This window comes from Pongo abelii, chromosome 20 (assembly GCF_028885655.2).
Source record: "Pongo abelii isolate AG06213 chromosome 20, NHGRI_mPonAbe1-v2.0_pri, whole genome shotgun sequence".
Classification (NCBI taxonomy): Eukaryota; Metazoa; Chordata; class Mammalia; order Primates; family Hominidae; genus Pongo; species Pongo abelii.
The window spans coordinates 4,948,329-4,973,174 of record NC_072005.2 but is presented as its reverse complement, the minus strand read 5'-3'; the positions used below and the strand labels follow the sequence as shown (position 1 = coordinate 4,973,174).

At 59.3% G+C, this 24,846-nt stretch overlaps 1 protein-coding gene across 11 annotated transcripts in view; it reads right to left on the bottom strand.

Moving 5' to 3' along the window:
• Positions 1-24,846, bottom strand: part of KDM4B (lysine demethylase 4B) — a 183,955-nt gene that overhangs the window by 93,359 nt on the left and 65,750 nt on the right. For 10 of the 11 annotated variants that reach the window (XR_010138546.1, XR_010138548.1, XR_010138547.1 and 7 more), the window contains 3 exons: positions 20,125-20,300; positions 18,892-19,006; positions 13,334-13,527 (listed from right to left, as the gene is read on the bottom strand). Coding sequence is in view for 7 of the 11 variants with exons in the window: in XM_024237090.3 (XP_024092858.3) it covers positions 13,334-13,527; positions 18,892-19,006; positions 20,125-20,300 (485 nt within the window). In the remaining 4 variants the exon portion in view is untranslated. Of the gene's footprint in view, positions 1-13,333; positions 13,528-18,891; positions 19,007-20,124; positions 20,301-24,846 lie in introns of those variants that run through there. The other variant, XM_063719859.1, reaches the window with a different exon arrangement.

The following is a 24,846-nucleotide window of genomic DNA, read 5'->3' as shown; positions in this document are numbered from 1 at the left end:
CCCGAGGAGCCATGCGAACTTCACACACCGCCAGCCCACTTTAATTAGAAGCAGACTCGCCAAGGCAAGCCATGTCGCGCCTGCAATTAAAGGCCAGATTGGAGGCATCTGATCCCCAGCCCTGATTTATTTTAGGCCCACAAATTACTTTTATTATATGACAAGGCCAAAAACGCAAAGTCATGTGCGAGTTGTTTGCGATGTTTTTCCCGCAGCCTCGCCAGGAAAGCTGTGAGAGTGCCCGTCACAGGGGAGGGTGCGCAGGGCAGGTGCCCAGTGACACAGCGGCGGCTGTCAGGTTCGGACACAGTGCCAGGGACACAGGGCCACTGACACACAGCAACCTCCCACATGTGCCTGCTGTCAAACTGGCCTGAATTTCTGCTCATCAACAACCAGGAGGCAGCCCCAACCATGCCTGGACCCACGGCCCTCCTCCAGCGTTATTCGACCTGAGTGGGGACCCCTTGCCGTTTATTCTGTTAAAAGGCACAGGATGGTTTAAACAGGAGAGAACAAGGACAGTCTCCTAAGAGCACAGAGAGTCTGAAGAGACTGCAGCTGGAGAACGATCACGGCTCCTTTTTTTTTTTTTTTTTTTGGAGACAGAGTCTCCCTCCATCACCCAGGCTGGATGGCACAATCTCGGCTCACAGCAACCTCCACCTCCCAGGTTCACGCCATTCTCCTGTCTCAGCCTCCTGAGTAGCTGGGACTACAGGCACCCACCACAATACTCGGCTAATTTTTGTATTTTTAATAGAGACAGGGTTTCACCACCTTAGCCAGGCTGGTCTCAAACTCCGACCTCAGGTGATCCACCCACCTTGCCCAAAGTGCTGGGATTACAGGCGTGAGCCACCATGCCCGGCCCATGGCTCCCTTTTGTCCAGAGCAGTGAGGGATCACCCGGCCAAGATCAGCTCCCACATGAGCCCAGCCCCGTGGGGCCTCAACACGGGCCCAAGGAGGTGCTGGCCTGGCAGCAGCTCTGAGGCCCTGGAAGGCTGTGGGGAGGAGGCAGCAGAGAATTCAAGAAGCTGCTCCAGCACCAAGCTCTGCAGAAGGCCAGCTGGGCACTGGGGCTGATGCGCCCGTGGCGGGAGTGAGCCACACGCAGGCGTCCCGGAGAGGCAGTGGGGCGTGAGGCCCTGGTGGGAGTCTGGGTCTGTGTGTGCAGAATGTGGTCTGGATACCTGCAGGCTGTGGAGGCTCCCATCTATTAAAACGCTCTGATGCCTCTATGCTTACATTTATTTCATCACCGGCACCCACAGACACACAGCACCCACTGAACCTCATGAGGAAACACGGTGACAGCCAGGCCCCTGGTGACCAAGATGGCCCGGGGCGTCCTAAATGGCGCGTGTAATGATGGGACTAGCTTTGGAGAGCATGGGAGTTAAACTGTCTCACACACAGGCCGATGGCCATGGGGGTACACGCTCCTGTTCCTATGACCTAAGTCTCAGCCTGTGCCCACCACGGGCAGAGGCCACAGGATGCTGGGTCCCTCCCTGGGCCTCGGGGACCCAGGCTGGGCTCTGGAGCTCCGGGAGGGTTTGGCTCACACACGGGTTAAGTCTGCTCGGCTCGCAATCAGGTCAGGGAGAACAAGCGGCCCGAGCCCTTGGCGGGAGGCTGCTGAATGAGGGCCATTAGCATCGCTGTCATCGGCCCCGTCCTGCGTCCGCCCCATTTCATCAGAAGGCAGCCAGCGCTCCTGTCCCCTACTGCTGGCGAGTGTGGAGGGGAGGAAGCCGTGTGCTGCCCAATTTTTAAGCAAAGATAACAAAGACTCTCCTCCTGCAGATTTGCTGCCATCTCCCTTCTGGGGAGCTGAACCCCGCCGGCAGCAGCCTCGCCGAAGGGAGAGAAATTTGCCATGGAAACCAGGCCCTGCGCTCAGAACCCAAACCTCTGATGCCTACGTAGACCGGGTGGGCGGGCGACTCTGGGTCAGGGCCAGCCTTGCCGGCTGCAGTGGGAGGGACCCGCGGGCACACACAGACCCCCACAGCCTGAATAAACTCCTCATCCAAACACCGCCTGGCGGGATTATCTGAAGATGGGAATTCACGCCCAGTGATGACATTTCAAACAGAACTAACAGTTTCTTAAAGTGGTGGGCAGGGACAGGATGCCGGTGACTCGCCTGGCACGCCACAGCCTGGAAGCGGGTGCCAGGTTTGTTTGGCTCCTACCTCCCTAAAACAAAAATCCTGCGGCCTCACAAGCGACATGAGCCAGCGTGTGCACTGCCACTCCAACCCGAAGCGCCCGCTTTGAACAAAAGACTCCAAAATGAAGGCCATCTGCTCCTGCCAGACCAAGCCAGCGGGTGAGCGAGGGGCCGCAGACAGGACTCAGCACACGACGTGGTGCAGGGGCTGGTCAGACAGCGTGAGGCTAAGGCAGCCCCCTGCAGGGTCCAGAGCCAGCCCCGGCTCCCACTACACCCAGGCCCTGGCCCGAGAGCCTGCTCCTACAGCCACTCCATCCTCCTGGAACATGGCCAAGAGTAGTAGCTCCCCTGCTTAGGAACCTTCTATGCCCCCCTCCTGCCCCTGCTCCTGAGCTGGTCACCCATCGTCCCCTCACCGGGCTCCCCTCCTCCCTCAGTCCTCAGAGCCCCCCAGTCTCCCTGCCTCCATCCCAAGGGCTCCCGGGCCTGGCTCTGGGGGTTGGGCGTGGGGTGTCTGGCTGCCTGGCCACACCAAAAGCCCTTCCCGATGGCTTCTGCTCCTGATGCAGCTCATGCTGGGCCCTGAGCAGGCATGAGCACTCCGTCAGGGCTTGAGCAGATCCGTCTCTTCAACCTCAAGACCCTGTTGGCTGAGCCCGTGCAGGGCACCCAGCACCCACATGGCAGGACAGAGAAGTCTCACCTGCTCCTTCCCAGCTGGACATGTGGTCAGACTACATTTCCCAGCCTCCCTTGATGCAAGGTGTGGCCATGTGACTGGGTGCTGGCCAATGAGGTGTGGGCAGAAGTGGTGGGCCCTGCCCTCAGACATGGCCCCCTAAGCAGCCCATCAGTCCCTCTTCCCTCACCTACACAGCAGCACCCAGGGCGACCTTGGACACCACACATGCTGGCCTCGGCTCCCGCATCCCTGCATCATCTCCATCTCCCACAACAAACTGTCACCTTCAAGTTTGGCTAAGCAGGGCTTAATATGGTGACTCCATTAGAAACGGGTCCTTCCTCACCCACACCTTCGGGTTCAGGTCACCCTCACCAACTGGGACACACCCTTTCCTCAAGGCTGCACATCGTCCTGGCACCTGCTCCCAGGACCCACTGCCCTCCTGATCCCACAGGGCAGCGCTTCAAGGGCAGATCGGATGTCTCCTCAATCTGTGCCTCGTCTGTGAACAAGGACGTGGAGTCAGGGGCACAAGTCAAAGGGTTACTCCAAGCAAAGCTGCTGCATGAGGAACGGAACATCATAAACGCAGCCCCAGTCACAGTTACTGACAGCAAGGCTTACGATCAAAATGAATTTCTTACATGAGCAGCAGGTGAAGAGATGATAGGTCTTTCACAGAAGCCTCATGCTGGAAACAGCCCAAATGTCCGTCCACGGCAGAATGGAAAAAGTCGACTAAAGTCCAGCCATACAGTGGGGAATTTCACAGCCGTGACAATGAGTGCGCTGCCACCACACACAACCGGATGAATCTTACACACACACCATTAAGCAGAAACGCAAGGAAATCAGCCCATTTGTAAGACCTTCCAACGCAGCCAACACACAGCCTCACTGCCAGGGCCACAGGCACACACGGCCCGGCACAGGGGAGAGGCAAGGGCGCCGCCAGCAGAGCCAGGAGGAAGCCGCTCCCACAGCGTGCAGAGGGGGCTGGGAAAAGGAGGCACAGGTGGGGGCCGTGTCCTGACATCGGGGTACACAGGGGACAGCCGGAGAGTCATTTGCTAACACACGCATGCACGCACACACACGCATATATATCTGGTACTTACACGCTTTATGTCCGTTTCTGTACCAAATCATGTTTCACAGCAAGAAATGCCTACAAAAGGGAAGCCCTGGGATAGGCAGGGCTCTAGACACCCCAGGACTCCCTGCCCCAGGACTCCCCGCCCCAGGGCTCCCACACTCCTCACGTGACACACGCCCCGCGCTGCTGCCGTGAGGGCCTCGAAGATGTGATAGAGGTCCCAAATCAGTTAACCTTAAGAAAGGGAGGTGGCCGGGCACGGTGACACACGTCTGTAACCCCAGCACTTTGGGAGGCCGAGGCAGGCAGATCACCTGAGGTCAGGAATTCGAGACCAGCCTGGCCAACACGGTGAAACCCCATCTCTCCTAAAAATACAAAAATCAGTCAAACGTGGCAGCGCGCACCTGTAATCTCAGCTACTCACGAGGCTGAGGCAGGAGAATCGCTTGAACCTGGGAGGTGGAGGTTGCAGTGAGCCGAGATTACACCACAGCACTCCAGCCTAGGCAACAGAGCAAGACTCCATCTCAAAAAAAAAAAAAAAAAGAAAGTGAGATGATCCTGGTGGGCCTGACATTCAAAGATGACAGTATGGAAAGCGGGGGAAGTGCCACTCTGCAGTGGAGACACTGGACATCCACACCCAAGCCGGATGACCAGGGCCAACATCAGCAGTGATGTCACGCTGATGGCTGCGCCTTTGACCCTTGGTAGGATGTGATGGGAGGGCCCTTCACCCCTGTGGTCTTCCTCCCTAAAACCCATCACCGCAGTCTAACCACAAGAAAAACATCAGACATGCTGATTAGGGGACATACGGATTAGGGGACGTTCTATAAACCCCCTGGCCAGCCCCCATCAACACTGTCCAGGGCATCAAACACACCGTAATAGCCCAGGGCCCTACGGAGATGGGACAACATCACATGGGACCCGGACAGGTTCAGGGGACAGAAAAGACAATGGGGGAAGACAGAGGAAATCTGGAGAATGGATCTTAGTTGATAGCGCATCAGTGTGAGCCCATCAATGGTCACAAGTGTACAACATTGATATAGAATGTTCGTTACAGGGAACCCGGTGGGGAACTCTGTGCTTACTACCTTCCCACTTGTTCAGTGAATCTACAACAGGTCTAATAAAGACCTATTTAAAGAGAGAGAAAGGGGGAGAAGACCTCACCAAAAAGTGGATGGAAAACACAAGCACAAGCCTGGGACAAGAATGAGAAGAGGGACCCACCGGACACTCACCTGCTGCAGGGTGTCCTCCCGGCCCCCATCACAGGCCCACCGCCCGACACTTGCCTGCTGCGGGGCACCCTCCCGGCCCCCATCACAGAGCCACCGCCCGACACTCGCCTGCTGAGGGGCGCCCTCCCGGCCCCCATCACAGAGCCACCGCCCGACACTCGCCTGCTGAGGGGCGCCCTCCCGGCCCCCATCATGGCCACCATCTCCGCTCGCCAAGAAGCCAATTTCCCAAATCCATGGGCAACGGTGCCTGCTGTCCAGACACACAGCAGGGCAATCGACCATCCAAACACCGGAAGTCCCCAACTCAGTGGCACGGCTCTGGAGGAGAGCTTGGAGTGCGATTTTCACACAGCAAAAGGCGATATGAAAATTACTCTGCAGTCCCCGAACAAACACCAAGTGTGTCTGTATCTGTCCCTGCCAGCTCCCAGCAAGAGCCAGGAGCCAGCCTGCTGGGACAGATCCCACCAACAGGTACAGTGGGAGCCCCGGTGAGTGCCCCGATGTGCCCCGGGTTTCCCAGTCACCCTGGCCTAGAGGTGTTCTCCCAGTCCTTGGGGACGCCATCACGAGACACAGCTGAGAGCCCTGCCTGTCCTGGGGGCACAATCGGGCTGTGATTGCTTAACGTGAGTGAGGTTGGCAGGAGGCTGATCAGGCCAGCGGGAGAGGTTGTGATTCCGGCACCTGTGCCCCACACGCCAGGGGCAGAGATGCAATCCCAGCCTCGCTGTGGGCATCCCAGTGTGAGGCTCAAAGGTCTTTGCAGCATCACGAGTTAATTTTTTGAATGCCAAAGGCAGCTTCTGGTGCTCAGTTCACTCCCCAGTCTTGATAAGCAGGCCTGGGCTGATGGCGTCAGGCCGACAGAGTGGTGGTGACAAGAGTGAGGCAGAGGGCTCGATGATGAGGGCTGGGGAGGGGACCAGGCCAGGGAAAACACAGCTGCCATACATAGCTCCCAAGTGCCGGCCCTCCTGGCCGTGGCCTGGACCACTTATCCAAGCACAGCACCAGCACCACACGCCACGCTCTAGGCCGCACAGCTGCAATGCCCTGCTGGCAGCTCAGCTCCTGGCCCGAGTTCTCGCAGCTAAGTGGGTAAAGTCCAGTTCTCAGTTGCCCAGCAGAATCCCAGGTCTCGTCTTCTGGGTATAGTTCCAGGGGGCCAGACTCCCTCCCAAACAGCCTATGTGACTGGAGACCCTTGTTTCTCTAACAAACACATGTACATGTCTACGCACGCACACACACACACACACACACATACACACACACACACACACATACACACACACACACAACACTCTCTCTCTCTCTCTCTCAGGGAACTCAGCATCACAGTTCACTGGATCTGAGCAGGTTCCAGGATATGGGACTTCCAGTTTTAAAACTGGGAAAGGGTTGGGCTCACACCTGCAATCCCAATACTTTGGGAGGCTGAGGCAGGAGCTTCATTTGATCCCAGGAGTTCAAGACCAGCCCAGGCAACATGGGGAGACCCCGTCTCTACAAAAAATTTAAAAATTTGCCAATTGTGGTGGCATGTGCCTGTGGTCCCAGCTATTTAGGAGGCTGAGGGGGGAGGATCACCTGAGCCCAGGAGGTTAAGGTTGCAGTGAGCTGTGATCACACCACTGCACTCCAGCCTGGATGACACAGCAAGACTCCATCTAAAATAAAATAAATAAAGCTAGGAGAGCTGAGGTGGTCACTCAGACCCACTCACACACAGAAATAAAGAACCGCTGCACTGATGCTGTGGCCACAGTCACCATCAGAAGCAGAGGACTGGGACAGGTGACCACAAAGGAGCTTCCTGCCTACCCACGGCCATGCTCCTCAAACAGGGAAGCTGGGCACCAGGTGTGCCTGGCCACACAGCAACCCACGTGGACCCAGGGCCAGTCAGCCAGGACGCTGGGCCCCTGGGCTGGTGCTGAGCGCTGCTGGGGGGTAGTGGCTGGTCTGGGCTGGTGGTAACTACTACTCAGGCGTAGCAGCTGGCCTAGGCACTGGGCCTCGGGGCCTCACTTACTTGTGACAACAACTGTCTTCTCTCAAAAAGAGGTTCCTTCTGCAGAGAGGGGACACCCCCTCATCAAGAGCCGCCCCAGATAACCTCATGCAGGCTAGACAGCTGTCTCTACAAGGATACGGCTCCCAGGGACCATGGGCTGGGGCCACTGCAGTGGGTCTCAGTGAGCCAGGGAAGAAGTGCCGAGGCCTTAGAGGGCAGGAACCCGGGCCCTGAGCAAGCTGCCTCGGCTCCTGACACCTTATCATTTTCTAATGACCAGGGTCCCTCCGCCTCCCTACTGGATCTGCTCTGCTCTCCGTGGGAGCTCTCTATTCTAAACCGCTTCTTCCTTCTCTATTTCTGTCATCCTGGTTCAGTGGGTGTGGCTGGGAAGAGACCTGGCTGCTGTCCCCTGCCTGGGAGCGAGGCACGCATGGGGCTGCCCCCATCAGCCTGGTGGGTCTTCTCGGTCTGACCTCCCCGGGCACCGCAGCGGTTCTAAGCTGCCAATGCAGCTCTGTCCCTAGCACCCTAGCCAGGGTTGGGCCTCAGGTGGCAAGGAGAGGAGGGAGCAACTATCTCGCTTCTGCATCTTGTTCTGGTGACAGGGTGCAGTGTGGGGAAGCTGAGTTATTAAAACCAATCTGTGAAGCTGTCAGGCTCCAGGCAATCTCCATTTCAACCCAGTGCTCAGCTCAGGCAACACCACCCCTGTGGGGACACCAATCTCCACCAGAGCTGTCTCTGCGGCCCAGCCAGAGCAAGGCGGCTGGGAGGAATGCCCCAGGTCACTGAGGGGGGCTGTGCCTTACAGTCAGTAGACTGGGACACTAGGTCCCCACTGCTGGTGGGACCCCCCCGGGTCCCGGGCTCAGAAGCTGGAAGTCCCAGTGGTTGGCTCGCCAGCAGCAGCAGTACAAACCCACACCAGGGTCCCCGGGTGCCAGCGTGCTACCCCGTGGGCCTTCAGGCTGCTGACTGGGACGGGCTCGCCGGCTCCATCACCCACCAGACTCCTGGGTCCCATACCGAGGGACAGGGCAGAGGCCATCATGGGGCCCGACAGTGCCACCTGCAGCCAGGCTGAGGGAGCCCAGGAGGGAGGGAGGTGTCTGCCCCCAGGCAGGAGCTGCCAGCAGGAGATGGAGCTGGGAGACGGGTGGGCCAGGGAGGTCCTCAGGGGCAGTTAGGTGGGCAGCAGAGGGGTGAGGAAGCAGCCCCGCAGCCTCCACCCCAAGAACAGCCTGGCTTGGCCTGGGTGGGCGACAGACTCATCCATCGACCCCAGGCTCTGCCTTCCACCCACCTGTGGCCACAGGGCAGGAAGCCCGGGCTGGTCCACTGCAGCCCTGGTACCCACCCTCCCCACCCCCACCCCCAGCATCCAGAGCACGGTTCCTCGGTGCACACATGCGCCCGTGCACACGCGCACATGCACGCACACCTCCAGGGACGCCCATGAAGCAAAAGACAGCTATGCCTGCTAGGACTCAAGTTTCCCTGGCAGTGAGAAGAAAAGATGCTGTGAAATTCCCATGAGAGAAAACGGCAGAGAGAAAACTCAAGGTGTAGCTGAATCAAAAGGGAAAATTCTCGGCTTGCAGCTCCTTAAAGGTCAAGGGAGGCTGGTGGAGTTTTCTGATAATCCCCTCTCCCCCGGCCTCCCCAGCAGCCCTCTCTGCAGCGCTCAGGAGGGTCTGGCTCATAGCAGCCCAGGATGGCCAAGAGCAACTGGGGGCTCCGTGCCCTTCACGGGAGCACAAGCTCCGAGACCCCCACCTCCCATACCTGCACCGGAGACTAAGAGTGTGTCCAAGGTAAACAGAGGCAGGAGAGGGTGGACAGAAAGATCCCCTGAGGAAACAGCCAGAGATGAGACCGTGGGGGACCCGCATCCTGCCTGGCGCAATGGAGGATTTCCAGACTGCCGCAGGTCATGGGCAGGTCAAGGTTGCAGTCAGGACAAGCGCTCCTTCGCCCCGCTGCTCTTGGGGGCTTCACCTGGGTGCGGGATGACCCCCCTTCTGACAAGTGGAGCTGCAGAGACCCTGGGGGACACCCCCTTCCCTAAGCCTGAGCAGAGGCCTCTGTGGCTGCCATGCACCTGCACTGGCCCCGCAGCACTCCTCAGGAGGGCCTTCCTCTCGCCGCCTTAGAGCCGGTACAAGCAGCTGACCACGTCCCATCAGCTCACGACATCCTCGGGAGTCCCTGCAGCCCCGGGAACATGCTGATCCCCCATCTGGCTTCCCTGCTGCAGTGAGAGCCAAAGCTTCTGCTCTTGGCGGTGGCCCACAGTCCCCTAAAGACCCCCAACACTGCCCTGCAGGGTGTCTGACGGGTTGGGGGCAAAAGGGCATCCAAAGCCTCGGCCAGGTCCCAGCCCGGCACATGGGTGCACAGGACTGAACAGTGGGCACTCTCCCGGGCAGCGTGGGCCAGGGCCCTCGAGGGGGGATGGCCACTCCACTCTCTTCTTTGGGGTGCACAGCACAACCCAAATGACCCAGAAGTGCCCTGGGACCAGCAACTCTCCCAGGGCTGGCCGAGACCCCAACATCCTCCCATCCTGGCCTGGAACTCTCTTCTAGAGGCCACGTGGCATGTGATGCCGCTGGCAGCACTGTGCTCAGCCTCGTGGCGACGCCTGTGTTTCGTGCCTGGCCCGGGCAGCTCAGAAGGGTGGGCCCTGCAGGGGCTGCCACAGGTGCAGGTTGGGGAGGGGACGCCTGGAGGGGAACAGCCAGCCGCAGGACCGGCCATGGAGGGTCAGCTCGGCTAAACCACCCCCACCCCAGTTCCAGGAGTCTTTTTATTTATTTATTTTTTATTTATTTTGAGACCGAATCTCACTCTCTCGCCCAGGCTGGAGTGCAGTGGTGTGATCTCCGCTCACTGCAAGCTCCGCCTCCTGGGTTCACGCCATTCTCCTGCCTCAGCCTCCCAAGTAGCTAGGATTATAGGCAACCGCCACCACACCTGGCTAATTTTTTGTATTTTTAGTAGAGACAGGGTTTCACTGTGTTAGCCAGGATGGTCTCGATTTCCTGACCTCATGATCCACCTGCCTCGGCCTCCCAAAGTGCTGGGATTATAGGCGCAAACCACCGCGCCCGGCCCCAGGACAGTCTTGATCTATGGCAAGGAGTGTGGCCTGGGACAGTGGCTTCTATGGGGCACAGCCTTCAGGACACTGACCCCAGGCCACCACTCCACCCAGGAAGACCCTGGAATACAGGGTCGAGTGGAAAGCTCGGACCCTCCCCACACCCACCTGTACTCCAGCCCCCCCAGCCTGGGTGACAGAAGGAGCTACAGGAAGTCGGGGTGGCGGGGGGAAACCAGGTGCTGGCTCTGGTTTCAATCCCCATTGCCAAAGAGATTTTGAGGCGCCTCAGTCTCTTCAGATATTCTTAGCCCCGCTGCCTGAGAGCACCACAGAAGCCGGCCTTTTGAAGCACGTTTCTGTCTGTTATTGACACCAGGCTGTTCACGTCACTTTGACACACAAATCAAGCTACCAAAGTAGCAACAGACCCAGAAAGCTTTAATAAAATGCTGTAAACCTGAGTACACTGACACTTTCTTTAAAATGCCACCGGAATACTCTGAAATGGTTGCAATTAAGCGGCCGCAGATGCAAGCGGAGCGGTGTAATTAGGGAGACAGACGGGGCGCAGCCTTGGTGATCTCTTGGCTGGGAGCCCTACCTACTCCAAGGGCCTCAGGAGGGGAGAAGGGGGAAGCACCTCCCAGGGGCCTGAGTAGCTTCCTGAACCCCAGCCCAGGGACCAGAGGCCAGGCACTCTTTCCAGTTACCTTGTCCCCATCCCCCTGCAAGTTGGGAAGGCAGCCTGGAGCGGGAGTCAGCTCCCACAGCACACAGTGAGGATCCACGAGGCTCCAGCAAGTCACCAAGCCTCTCTGTGCCAGGCCCCTGCTGGGAGCTGGGACACGGGGTGACCAGGGCCCCTACCATCTGCTGGGGAGGACTGATGGCCCGTAGTAGACCTTGGCTAATGCTGGGGTCACCTGGTCTATGCCTGTTGCAGGCATGGGGTACCGTGGGAACATCTGGGGCCCCGCCTCAGCCCTGGTGAGAGAGCAGGGAAGGGGCCCTGCGTGCTAAGCAGGCTGAGCTGACTGTGGGGGTGAGTGGGGAGCTCTGGGGAGTTGGGGGCATGCCCTGCAGCTCGAGCCTACGCTGTGGCTCCTCTCAGGCCCCTTATGCCACGCCACACTCGGGCAGCATGAGGCCCCACCCCTGCCATCCCCACCCTTTCCTGGGCAGAAACCAAGACCAAGGTCAGGGCGCTTCTGGAATTCTCTGCCCAGAGGAACTGTTGCCTACTCAACGCTGCCCCGCCCCAGCTGTCTCCCCTGAGCCATCTCCCACGACGGGTCGTGGGGAAGGGTAGACGTGGAGGTGGCAGCTGGACGCCTGCGGCACCAGGCGAAGCAGAGGAGGGGTGCAGTGAGGGGCAGTCGGGGAGAGGTGCAGGATGCCCTCAGAGGCTGCGTCCTGGATGAACCAGCTCAGGAGAGGCCCTCGGCTCCTGGCGCATCCCTGTCAGTCCCTCCGATGGCCTGTGGCCGGGCCCCACTGCCGCCTCCAGGGAGCCACTGTCGCCTCCCCCTACAGAGGCCCCTCTGACCTAGCAACAGGCACCCCCGGCCCTGGCATCTGACCCACAGCAGCCCCAGCCCCAGGGCCTCCCCCAGCCCAGGCTCCCGCGACAGCCAGCAACTCCCGGGGCCCCTCACAGGAGACCGAGCTGCTGGCAATGTGGTCCTTGGAACTGAAGTCCTCACGTCTGACTTGCTGGCTGGTCCCCCACCTCCCACATCCCTGACCCCCTGCTTCTGTCTGGCTGGGCCTCCTCGCCAGCTGCTTGCCACCTCCCGCCCCGCAGGGGCTCTCTGCGCAGGGCAGACGGTCCCTATGGAGGCACAAACCCGGTCACACCGTGGGCGTCCCGCCGCCCACGCACCCCTGGGAGGCCACGCTTTGCCCCAAGTCACACGGGGTCCTCTACAGGGACTTCCCCCTGGGCTCCACCTGCGCTTGGGACGTAGGTGAGGATGCACACAACTCGCCCCTTCCTGCTCATTGTGCTTTTTTTTTTTAACGACGAGGTACAACATTCTTCCCCCCACCGCACCCCGCTTACAACTCCAACCCAGGGAAGGGCCAGGCAAGGCGGAGCTCCCACGCCCTCCAGGCAGCGGCTCCGTTCTCCTCCAGCGCCAGGACAGCCTGGGAAGATTCCAGGCGTGAGCGCAGCCCCGGGAAGGGCGGGAGCACCACCTAGTGGCCCTCGAAGGACAGCGCAGGGCAGCCCTGCCAAGCACCCAGCACGGTCCGAAGTCACAAGCAGAGCCCAGTGACACAGGGGCGCACACACACATGCATACTCACACACTCACGTGCACTCACACGCACGCGCATACGTGCACATTCACACACACCCCCACACGGCCTCGCTGCAGACGTGCACAGGGAGCCAGGAGAAGGTCCTGGAACTCGGCCCGCCACAGCAGCACCCACGCTGCACCCGGCACCTCCCGGGAAGGGGCAGGTCCACTGCACTCCATACATGGCTGCAGCACCACGCCCTGCCCTCCTAACTGTAGGGCCTGGCCCAGGCGTGCCAGGGCGGAGACTGCGAGGGAGCAGCTGCAGGGTCATCCTGGCCAGGCCCCTCTGGGCAGCATGGACAGTGTCCCTTCACCAGGAACGTCTCCACTTGGCTGTCAGGCAGCACGACCTGGGCAGTTCAGGAGGCTCAAGACCACGCTCCTGGCCATGGGGACACCTGGGGCCGCTCACAGCTCAATGGGGGGCACTCTGGGGTGTAAAGCGCAAGCTCTAGGGGCCTGGGAGCTTCGGCTCTGGGGGTGCACATCCCCCACTCCAAAGCTGGTGGGTGACCCCAGGCGGTCCAGAAGATCTCCAGCCGTCATAGCCCGAGCTTTGCGGCCTCATCTGGTGGGGCCCCTGCCATGGCGCCCAGCCACATACCCGGGATCCACCGCCTCCCGAGGGGCTCTCGGTCCGGCCAGCGGCAGGGCCAGCACAGACACTCACCAGGACTTGGGCTCCCCGAAGTGCAGGTAGTTGATGCTGTACAGGTCCATGTCCTCGGTGTGCCAGGCGAAGGTAGTCTTCCACATGCCAAAGTACAGGTAGGGCGTGTTCACGCCCTCAATGATCGTGCCGCACTCACGCTCCACCATGTCCAGGATGGTCCGGAGGCTCCCGATGTTCCACTGGGCCACATCCTGTGGGGCGGCAGCGCAGCGTCGGCAACCGCCCGGCCACCCCCAGAACCTGCGAGCCCCGGGGTGCAGGCTAATTCTCCCCAGAAGCCCAGGGGTCACTGCCCATCCTCCCCCACCCCAGTATCTGAGGCCCCCCCAGGGGCTGGTCACACCCTGTGTGAGATTCTTGCCCAGGCCGAAGTGCAGTGGCAGGATCATAGCTCACTGCAGCCTCAACCTCCCAGGCTCAGGTGATCCTCCAGCCTCAGTCTCCTGAGTACCTGGGACTATAGGCGTGAGAAACCACACCTGGCTAATTTTTACATTTTTTTTTTGTAGAGATGAAGTCTCACTCTGTTGCCCAGGCTGGTCTCAAACTCCTGGGCTCAAGTGTCCCTCCCACTTCGGCCCCTCCAAGTGCTGGGGCTGCAGGCATGAACCACCATACCCGGCCCAGACACCTTTTCTGAGGGGTTCACCGCCAGCCTGGCCCTTGCGGGAAGGGCCCCACCGCACATGCCAGCGTGCACCGGGCAGGCAGCGCCTGCCAGATTCCACTGAGCTGCGTGCCTCCTGCTGGGTGGAGGCCTTGTTGTGAAGCCTGCAGTTTGGGAGTGCATAATTAACACGCCTCTAAGTCAATGACACGGAAGGAGAAAAACAGTCACCACGTGGGGCTAACCCAGCGATGGTACCAGAGCCAAGACCCAGTGACAGCCCTTCCACAGCTTCTGACCAAGGAGACGAAGACAGTTTTCAGAACCAGGCAAACAAGGACGGAATCCCCACCCGCCAGGCGCATCTATTCTTAATGCCACAAGCAAACAAACCCCGTCCTGTCCCAAGAGCTCATAAAATACACATTAGTCACTGCAGTCCCCGGAGAGGCTCATGGCCTGCTGAGAGGCCGAGAGGAGCCCAGACACACTCATGAACTTGAGCTCCTCTCACAGCCCGAATCCGCCCCCCCCAGCTGTTCCTGCGCCAGCACGACCGGCCCTCAGACTTGGCAAGACCAGAGGTTCCTTTGCAAGGTGAGCCCTGGCAGGAGCCCAGAAGAGGTGAGGAGGGAGGCAGTGATGAGACCCGAATGGGGAGGACGGAGGCCCCAGGGACAGGGTGAGCTGGGCGCAAATTCATCCTGGGACCAGAGCAAGTCGCTTCTCTGCTCTGGGCTCAGTTTCCCCCGCTGTAAAAGTAGGCTAGTGCATAGGATAGGCGTGGCAAATACATGGCAAGGAAGCCCTGAAGCCTCCTCTGGCGCCTGTGGCAGGTCGGCTTGGGCTGGCACAGCCTGTGTGAGGCTGCAGAGTCCCTCCAGGGTCATCACTACAGGCCAAGTGCAGGCAGTGCAGGCCAGCCAACTCAGAGGCTCTCATGCACTGGACTCTGAGGCTGAACTTTCACTTAAAAACAATCAGGCAGGATCCGTAACAGAAAGACAAGCCCCAGACAGAAAGAAAATACTTGCAAGTCACAACTGATAACCAAAATACACAGCAAACTCTCAAATTCAACCAGAAGAAAACAAACAGCGCGGTTAAAAAACAGAAAAAGATGGCCGGGCACAGTAGCTCCCGCCTGTAATCCCAGCACTTTGGGAGGCCAAGGCGGGTGGATCACCTGAGGTCAGGAGCTTGAGACCAGCCTGGCCAACATGGCAAAACCTCGTCTCTACTAAAAATACAAAAATTAGGCTGGGCATGGTGGCTCATGCCTGTAAATCCCAGCACTTTGGGAGGCCAAGGTGGGCAGATCACGAGGTCAGAGATTGAGACCATCCTGGCCAACATGGTGAAACTCCATCTCTACTAAAAATTCAAAACTTAGCTGGGCGTGGTGGCGGGCACTGTAGTTCCAGCCTGGCAACAGAGCAAGACTCCATCTCAAAAAAAAAAAAAAAAAAAAGAAAATTAGCTGGGTGTGGTGGCGGGTGCCTGTAATGTAATCCCAGCTACTTGGGAAGCTGAGGCAGAGAAATGCTTGAACCCAGGAAGTGGAGGTTGCAGTGAGCCGAGATCACGCCACTGCACTCCAGCCTGGGCGACAGAGCAAGCCTCCATCTCAAAACAACAACAACAACAACAACAAACTGGGCAAAAGACATGAAGAGAGCTCACCAAGGAAACACACAGATGGCAAACAGGCATGCAAAGGGGCCCCGCCGCGAAGGCAGCCATCGGGGGAATGCAGATTGAAATGGCAATGAGACAGCGCAACACGCCTCCCAGAGTGGCCACAACACCGACAACTCCGGAGTTGATGCACAACACCGACAACTCCAGATGAGGGCGGGGAAGCGGGGCCCTGGGAACGTTCATTCGCTGCTGCCGGGAGCACACAGTGGGACAGGTGGGCGGGAGGACAGTTTGGTGGCATCTTACAAAACTAAACGTCCTCTCACCACGCGGTCCAGCAACTGTACTCCTTGGTATTTACCCAAAGGAGATGAAAACTTCTGCCCACATTGCCCAAACTTGGAAGGGTCCTTCAATAGGTGAATGAGCAGGCACACTGTGGTGCACCCGGACAATGGAGTATTATTCAGCGCTGAAAAGAAATGAGCTCTCAAGCCATGAAAAACGGAACAACCTTGAACACCTACTGTTTGGTCAAAGAGGCCAATGGAAAAAGGCTACCGACTGTAGGATTCCAGCTCACGGCATTCTGGAAAAGGCTGAGCTATGGAGACAGTGAGACATCAGAGGTTGCCTGGGGCACGAGAGAGGGATGGGGGAGAGGGAGGGATGACAAGGTGGAGCTCAGGAGATCATTAGGGTGGTGAGATGACTCCATGTGACACTGTAATCCCAGCTACTCGGGAGGCTGAGGCAGGAGAATCGCTTGAACCCAGGAGACAGAGGTTTCAGTGAGCTGAGTCTGCGCCACTGCCCTGCAGCCTGGGTGACAGAGCAAGACTCTGTCTCAAAGACAAAGAAACAAGCACACAAGAAACGTTCACAGCAGCATTATTCAAAATAGCCAAAAAGAGAACACAGCCCAAATGTCCGTCAGCGGATGAACCGATCAACACCGCGCGGGATAAGGTGGGCACCCCCACTCCAATAAACACCACGTGGGATAAGGTGGGCACCCCCACTCTGATAAACACCACGTGGGATAAGGTGGGCACCCCCACTCCGATAAACACCACGTGGGATAAGGTGGGCACCCCCACTCCGATAAACACAGAGTGGGATAAGGTGGGCACCTCCACTCTGATAAACACCACGTGGGGAAAGGTGGGCACCCCCACTCGGATAAACACAGAGTGGGATAAGGTGGACACCCCACTCTGATAAACACAGCGTGGGATAAGGTGGGCACCCCCACTCCGATAAACACCACGTGGGATAAGGTGGGCACCCCCACTCCGATAAACACCACGTGGGATAAGGTGGGCACCCCCACTCCGATAAACACCACGTGGGATAAGGTGGGCACCTCCACTCCGATAAACACCACGTGGGATAAGGTGGGCACCCCCACTCTGATAAACACTACGCAGGATAAGGCGGATACCCCACTCCAAAAATCCAAAACCCAAAAAGCTCCAAGGTCCCAAATGTTCTGAGTACCGATACGACGCCACAAGTGAAAACTTTCACAGCTGACTTCATGTGACCAGTCACAGTTAAGACACAGTCAAAACTTCGCTTCGTGCACAAAATTATTAAAAACTTTGTATAAAGTTATCTTCAAGCTACATGTGTAAAGTATACGTGAAGTACAGATGAATTTTGTGTTTAGACTTGAGTCTGTGGAACTGCAGGTCCCGGTGTCGGCGGTGGGGCCGGGTGGGAGGTGGCTGCACTGTGGGTGGATTGCTCATGTCTCCTGAATGGTTTAGCACCAGCCCCGCGGTGCTGTTCTCACGGCAGTGAGTTCTCGCGAAACCTGGCTGTTGAAAAGCCTATGGCACCTCCCCCTCACTCTCTCCTGCTCCTGCCATGTCAGATGGATCAGCTCCTCCTTCACCTTTGCCATGACTCTAAGTTTCCTGAGGCCTCCCCAGCCATGTTTCTTGTAGATCCTGCAAAAACGTGAACCAATTAAACCTTTTCTTTATTCACTACCCAGTCTCAGGCGTTTGTTTCCTTTTTTTTTTTTTTCCTTTTTCTTGTGACGTAGTCTCATTTTTGCCCAGGCTGCGGGGCAGTGGCGCGATCTCGGCTCACCGCAACCTCCACCTCCCGGGTTCAAGCGATTCTCCTGCCTCAGCCTCCCAAGTAGCTGGGATTACAGGCACGCACCACCATGCCGGGCTAAGTTTTGTATTTTTAGTAGAGACAGGTTTTGCCATGTTGGCCAGGCTGGTCTTGAACTCCTGACCTCAAGTGATCCGCCCACCTCAGTCTCCCAAAGTGCTGGGATTCAGGCGTGAGCCACCACACCCAGCCTCAGGTATTTCTTTATAGCAGTGCAAGAACAGACAAATGCAGACTTAGGGCCCATCTCTAAGATATCTCAGGATGTATATGCAAATATTCAAAAAAAAAAAATCCCAAATTCGAAATACTCTGGTCTCATGTTTGCTTCTGGCAGGGCCGGAAGCAAAGCTGGCTTATGCCTGGCTCCATCTCAGGGGCGTCCACCTCAGGTTCTCCAGGGTGGGCTCACTTCCAGCCTGAACAGAATCCTCCATGTGATAAACCGGTGCCCTCGGCTCAGAGAGCAAACCCAGTCCCCTGCGGGCCACAGCGCAAACAAGGTCCACTAAGCAGGGCAGAGCCAAGGCTGGCCATGGCCTCAGGGCAGTCACAGCTTCCTGCTGCTGTTCCACACACACCCGCCACACAGGCCCACTTGCAGGCCCACTTCTGGCGTCCAGCAGGGCCTGGGGGACCTTATGCCTGAGGCTGGGACTCTGGGGATGCCCGCCAGCGGCCCTCATGGAGAGCCCGGGCTGTGTGGACAAGGGGACGCTCCAGCAGACCAGGCTCCGGATGGGAGGTGGGATCCCCTCACCCCAGTGTCTCTGGGCCCTGAGCCCAAGTCAGGACCGGGCTGGAGCCGAATCCAGCAGGTGGCCTGGCGGGCTGAGGACTCAAGGCCCCACAGTGCCAGGAAGACGAGAGGCAGCGACTGGAAAAGTACACGTGTTCGTAACACGCTGCGGGCCGGCTGCTGAGGCCAGAGGCGGGGCCAGGGTGAGCTCAGGGTGGGGGCTGCGGGGTGTGACAGGAGGGGCCCTGCAAAAATCAGAGAAAGCCTGGCTTCCTCTTTCGTCACCACAGGGCGAGGCCCGCAGCCAGAGCCTGGGCGAGGGGGTTAACTTTGCCTGCCTGGAAGCTTCATCTGCCAAGGCAGAGTCCCGTTCAGGGCCCTCCCACCACCACCCACTAGGAAGGTGGTCCCTGTTCTTCCCCGGAGCCTCGTACTTACGTCATCATACAAAGAGCCGCTGATGTCAGCCCCGTAGATCGGGGAGACAAAGGTGAGGTTCTTCCAGTATTTGCGTTCAAGGTCGTCAAAGTCCTGGTGCCGCGGGGTACAGTACCTGGTGAACAAACACCCCAAAACCAGCTCAGGGTGAGGCCTGGGTGCTACGCAGCCCACCCTCAGCCACCTGGAACCCAGGGCACCCATGAAAGAGGCAGGAGGGGCTCTGCTCCGACTGCCCGCTGCCCTGCCTAGGGTACCACACAACCTGCTTCCTGGTGGGACAGTGCACTTCCACGGGCGAGCAGTGGCCCAAACCCACGTACCCCTCCTCAGTTATCAGTTATCCTGGCCCGGGGCACCCACATCAGAACACACGCCAGGGGGAGTGGGCAGGGGACAGAGGCCCTGGGAGGCTCTTGTCATCCCTGTGTGGCAAAGACTGAGCTCAGACGACAGACTAGGGGGCTGGGAAGGCCAGGTGAGCGGGACAGACCAGGCTCTGCTCTGGTGCCAGAGCCACAAGGCACGTGAACCTCAGAGAGCAACAGGGTGCAGGCCACAGAGAGGAGGGCACGGCGACGGGATGGGCCTGCGCAGCACGGAGGCTGCGTGGCTGTGCCTGCTGAACCAGGGAGCTGTACTCGGAACGCCACCAGTACACGCAGGTGCCACGTGTACCTGGGTGTGTGCCCACAGGTGTGCCCACATGGTTGTGCCTGTGTACCTGTGTATGAGCCTGTGCGTGCCTGTGTCCAGTGCACGTGCCTATGTGTACCCATGTGTGCCTGTGGAGAAAGGTGCATGTGCCGTGTGTACCCGTGTGTGCCTGTGTATGGACGTGCATGTGCCCTGTGTACCCATGTGTGTCTACATGTGCCCTCCTGTGTGCCTGTGCATGTGCCCGTGTGGAGCCAGGGAGCCCCCTCTGAGGAGGGGCCACAGGCCCAGGTGTCACAGGAGGATGTGGCGGATGTGCTCCCAGGCCGGAGACCAGGGCACCGCCCGACATGCACTGGGAAGCTGAGATGAGGGCGGTGTGGGTCAGCCCAGGCCGGGAGAGGGTCCAGATCCACCCTGGGAGCTAGGGGTTGCCACAGCCCATGCGGGGCACACAGAGCAGACCGGCCATGCCGTAGGGGCTGTGTGTACCGCACCTTCTCTGCCCCCAGGGTCCCCATGAACAGGTGTGCCCCCGGGGGCGGGGGTCAGGTCTGCCCTGCCCGCCCCGCGTACTTCTCGCTGTTGGCCAGGCGGCGGTACTCGCCCACTGTCATAGCCTTCTTCTGGATGTTGTACTGCGTGAAGAGGCCCGACTGGCCCGTCACCACCTGCTGGATGGGCGCCGGGATCACCACGTCATCGATGTCGTCATACGTCTGCCGCGGCTTCCACTCCTTCGGGGGGATGATCTGCAAGACCAAGATGGGAGTCAGTGGCGCCCTCGGAGCCTCAGGGCAGGGCCAGAGAGCAGACTGTGCCGCCGGCTCCCCAGAGACCAGCGCCCCCCAGATCTGCACCTCCGGACACCCCCCAGGGGCACCAGGAACCCCCCGTTTGCCTTATCAAACTCCCCAGGAGACTCTGCAGCCAATGAGGGCCTCACCTGCTAGGGCAGAGCCATCCTCCAGGCCTGGGAAGCTGGGTACAGCACCCCCCCCAGCACCAGGGCCGACCCTGACACGTGTGCAGGATTAGACTCAGCAAACATAGGTGGGACTGGGCGTGTGTGTGTTTCAGCATCTCGAGGCTCAGAGACTCGTATTTTGAGGCATTTGTTGTTGTTGTTGTTGTTGTTGAGACAGGGTCTTGCTCTGTCACTCAGGCTGGAGTGCAGTGGCACAATCATAGCTCACTGCAGCCTCCAACTCCTGGACTCAAGTGATCCTCCCACCTCAGCCTCCCAAGTAGCAGGGACCACAGACTTGCACCACCATGCCCAGCTAATTTTTTAAAAAAATTTTAATTTTCTCTAGAGATGGAGTCTCATTTTGTTGCACAGGCTGGTCTCGAACTCCTGGCCTCAAGTGATCCTCCTGTCTCAGCCTCCCAAAGTGCTGGGATCATAGACGTGAGCCACTACGCCCTGGCAAGGCATTTTTTAAAACGGGAATCTTCATGCTTGGTCATAAGCGCTGCAGCTCACCATGCCCTCTGGCAGCAGGAAATGAGAACTGCACCCACTGGCCACCAAGAGCCTACCAGGGGCCACATGCACCTGAAGAACAGGGGTTGGAGCCCAGACACTCGCTCCAGTGGCTCCACTTGGCTGAGACCCACTATGGGACAACCCAAGTTCTAGGAGCTAGGAAACATTGGGAAACAGATCCGGCCCCCATGGGCCTCCGCCCCGCCTGGAGTGGGCCAACAGGAAGCGCAGGCTCAGGGAGGGCGACAGCACCACATGGGACAGGGGCCGTGGGGCAGGACAGGAGCTGTGCGGAGCTGGGCACTGTGCAGAGCATGCTGGGGCCCAGCGCACCCATCCCCTGGGTGGAAGGAATGGCAGAGCTCCCATCTGACCGCTGAAGAAACTGAGGCACACAGCGATCCACAACACAGCCCAGGGCACCCTGGGGCGAGCGGGCAGACTATGGCCCAGGACCTCTAGCCTGGCGGCCGCATGCACTTCCACCCCAGAGAGGCCCCGGGCCGCCTCAGACACCGGAACACACGGAGAAGACAGCAGAGGAAGACAAGGACCAGCACCTGTCAGAGGCGGCACTGCAGCCGGAACCCGGTGCCTTCACTAATTTAGAGTTAAACCGAGACGAGGCCAGTCCCAAGGAAAGGACAGTCCAGGTTAGCGCCGGCTCTTTCTGGAGACATCCAGGAGCTGAGAGACCAGGGCTATCCGGAGTACACGCCTCACTCTGGGCTCCTGGCCTTGTCCCCAGCCTCATGTTCCCTCCTCTGGTGGGGGTAAGCCTATGGGCCGACAAGACCAGATTCTAGACTGCTGGTGGGCACCACGGGCCTTCTGGGCGCCAGACACCCTCCTGTGCAGGCCCTCCCAGCCGCTCCGGGGCTGCTACACCCAGTCCTGGGGTGGGCACTGCAGGCCCCACGCCTCCTTCCAGGAGTCGACCAGGCCACCCACTGCACAGGGAGAAGGAACTAACCCACCCGCTTCAGCTCATCTGCCAGGAATCTGGGAAGCTGCCCCTCCGTGCTCCGGGCCACCAAGGGAAAAGCTGTGTGTTGACGCCCGCGTCGCTGGCAGCTTCCAGAACGGCTAAAATCCATTTACTGTCCCCAAGGACCCAGCGATCACATCAGTGAAGAAACTCTTTTGCTTGGCAATGAAAACACTTATCCTCCAGGTGCCTGTTAATGACGGGAAGGTGCTGCCTCCGTGGCCGGCATGCGCAGGTTTCTTTAGCAAAAGCAGTAACAGCAGCAGCAGCCACAGTGAGCAGGTGGCTCTCAACTGAGCGGGGGAGGGGGGTGTCTTGTCCCCCGGGGGACACCTAGCCATGTCTGGGAACGTCTGTGGCTTTCACGACTGGGGGTGCTCCTGGCATGAGGTAGATGGAGGCCAGGGAAGCTGCTCAGCACCCTGCAATGCCCAGGATGGCGCCACCCCAGAGAATGATGCGGCCCCAAGTCCACAGTGCCAAGCAAAGAGAAACACTAATTTAGAGTTAAACCGAGACGAGGCCGGTCCCAAGGAAAGGACAGTCCAGCTTAGCGCCGGCTCTTTCTGGAGACTGTCCATGTCCACTGTGGCCACAGTGCAACAGGCACCTGGGGCACCTGTCCCTGGCACAGCCTGTCCCATCACTGGCAGGGTGCTGGGGCAGCTGCGGGGCTGCCGTTCTCTTAGATTTCAGGGGAGCAGCTGAAGAGTCAGTGAGACACTAAGACATTGAGGAGTGAAAGGCGAGAAACAGAAACAAAAGGGCCTGTGTCCCAGACACGAGATGTTCCTGCAGAGAACTGAGTGGTATGGTCAGAGACTCCACAGGCCAGTGCTGCTCTGAATCACACAGGCACTGTCCGCCTCTCCAGGAAGCCCCAGTCTGCTTCTGCAGGAGGGTTCCATGAAAGTGGCCCGGCTCCAAATCCACGCCAAAGCCGCTGGCCGAGGGGAAGCCGTGGATTCGCCTCTTCAGTGCTATTAGAGGAAACTCGCCCATTATCCTAGTCTGCTAAATGAACAAAAACACTTCGCTCCCGATTCCTCTGCTCTCGAATGAGCGCCTCGGGCTACTTTGCTCATCTGTCCCCTCCACGGCGGGCACTGTGTAGTAAAGACATCTGGGAGCCACGCAGGAGGCTCCAAACACCCCCACGGCGTCTGCGCCGCACACGCGGAGCCACACTCTAGGTGACACAGCCCAGGCAGGTGCTGACAGGCGGCGTGAACGAGGGCCACTTCCAGCTGGGCTCAAACCCGAAGGATCCGGGAAAATCCCGCAGGGCGGAAGAGGACAGAAGTGACATCCCACAATCTGTCGAGACGCGAATCCAGAAGGAGTGCTCCAGGCGGGGAGGGTTGAAAAGGAGGCACTGAAAGCCGCTCGGGACATTCCTGCTGCCACACTCGGGTCTTCCAGGCCTCAGGCGGCCCCTGAAAGTGCCTCACACGGGGCTCCTGAGGGGCCAGATTCAGCTGAGGCCAGGAAGGCAACCGGCCACATGCCAACAGTGAGAGGCAGATGCCGGGCGGGCTGTACAGCTGAGGGCAGCCAGGGCCCCCCCTGCTGGCACCCGCCTGGGAGGCAGCTGGTGGGAGTGGAGAAGCACCGGAAGCTCCCACCCCTCCCAACAGGACCCCCGACGGGGCCTTCCAGGGCCCCTCTCACCTCAGTGCTTCCCAAGTGGCCGGGGACACCCCATGTGGAGGCCCCAGCAACTCCAGTGGAAGGCTCCCTGCACCCAGGGCACCGCCAGCTCCAGGGCCCTCTCAGGGCTGTGCCCGCAGCTCCCGCCCCCACCCAGCTCCATCGGGCCTGCGGATCTCTGCTGTGGGCAGGGGGGATGTATAACCAAACACAGTTTTGATGGAACCAGGAAACCCCCAGCTCCCCCCCCCCACACACACACATACATGCACGCACACACACGGTGGTCAAGGCAGGCAGACCAGGGTGAGGGGGGACCCCAACACCCCCACAGCTTGCTCAGAACCAGCAGGGCACTGTGCTCCTTCTCCAAAGAGGCTGGCTGCCCCAAGCCAAGGGCCCCCCATTTGGAAGACGCAGAGCTGCCCAGGGCCAGAACAGATGCTTCCCCAAGCCCATCTGTCCCCACAGAGCTGCAGAAGGGGGTGTGCGTGCGCCACATGCGGGTGCCAACGTGACTCTGCAGCTGCCAAGCTCTCTGGGCTGTGTGAGAGCTGCCTCTCCACCTCAGTCTCCTGTGCGCACACACACACACACAGTCACACAGACACGCGCACACACGGCCCCTCCATAGCATGGGACCCGGACAGCCCCCTACTGCCCAGCCACCTCCACGGGTTTGAGAAAGGATTCTCCGCACTGGTGCAAGGAAAAGCAGCATGGGAGCTGCCGCTGGAGAGGCGTGGGAAGGAACACGCAGAACGCAAGGCAGGGAAACCACACTCCCCACACTGGCCTAAGACGCTGGTGCCGAGAATCTCGGAGGGAACTGGCCTGGGAGGGTGCAGAAACCTGAAGCAGCAACATGAGGGCTCAAAGAGGCGGCAGCCAAGGAGGCAGAGAGAGAGGGAGGGACAAAGCGGAGGTGCCAGCCCGGGGGAGGACAGGCCACCCAGGAACCCAGGCTGCACCCAAGGCCGCCACGTGGAGGGCAGAGAGAGCCGGAAACACCGGGGCACGGAGCCCGGTGGGAGATGAGGGGTGAGGAAGAAGTGATGGAGCGGGCATTTAAAGGTGCCTCGGAAGAGCGCAGGGCAGTCTGAGATGCTGATTCCCCTCAACTTCCTGACATCAGGATGCCTTGGATCCCAAGCCAGAAAGGGCTGCTGCA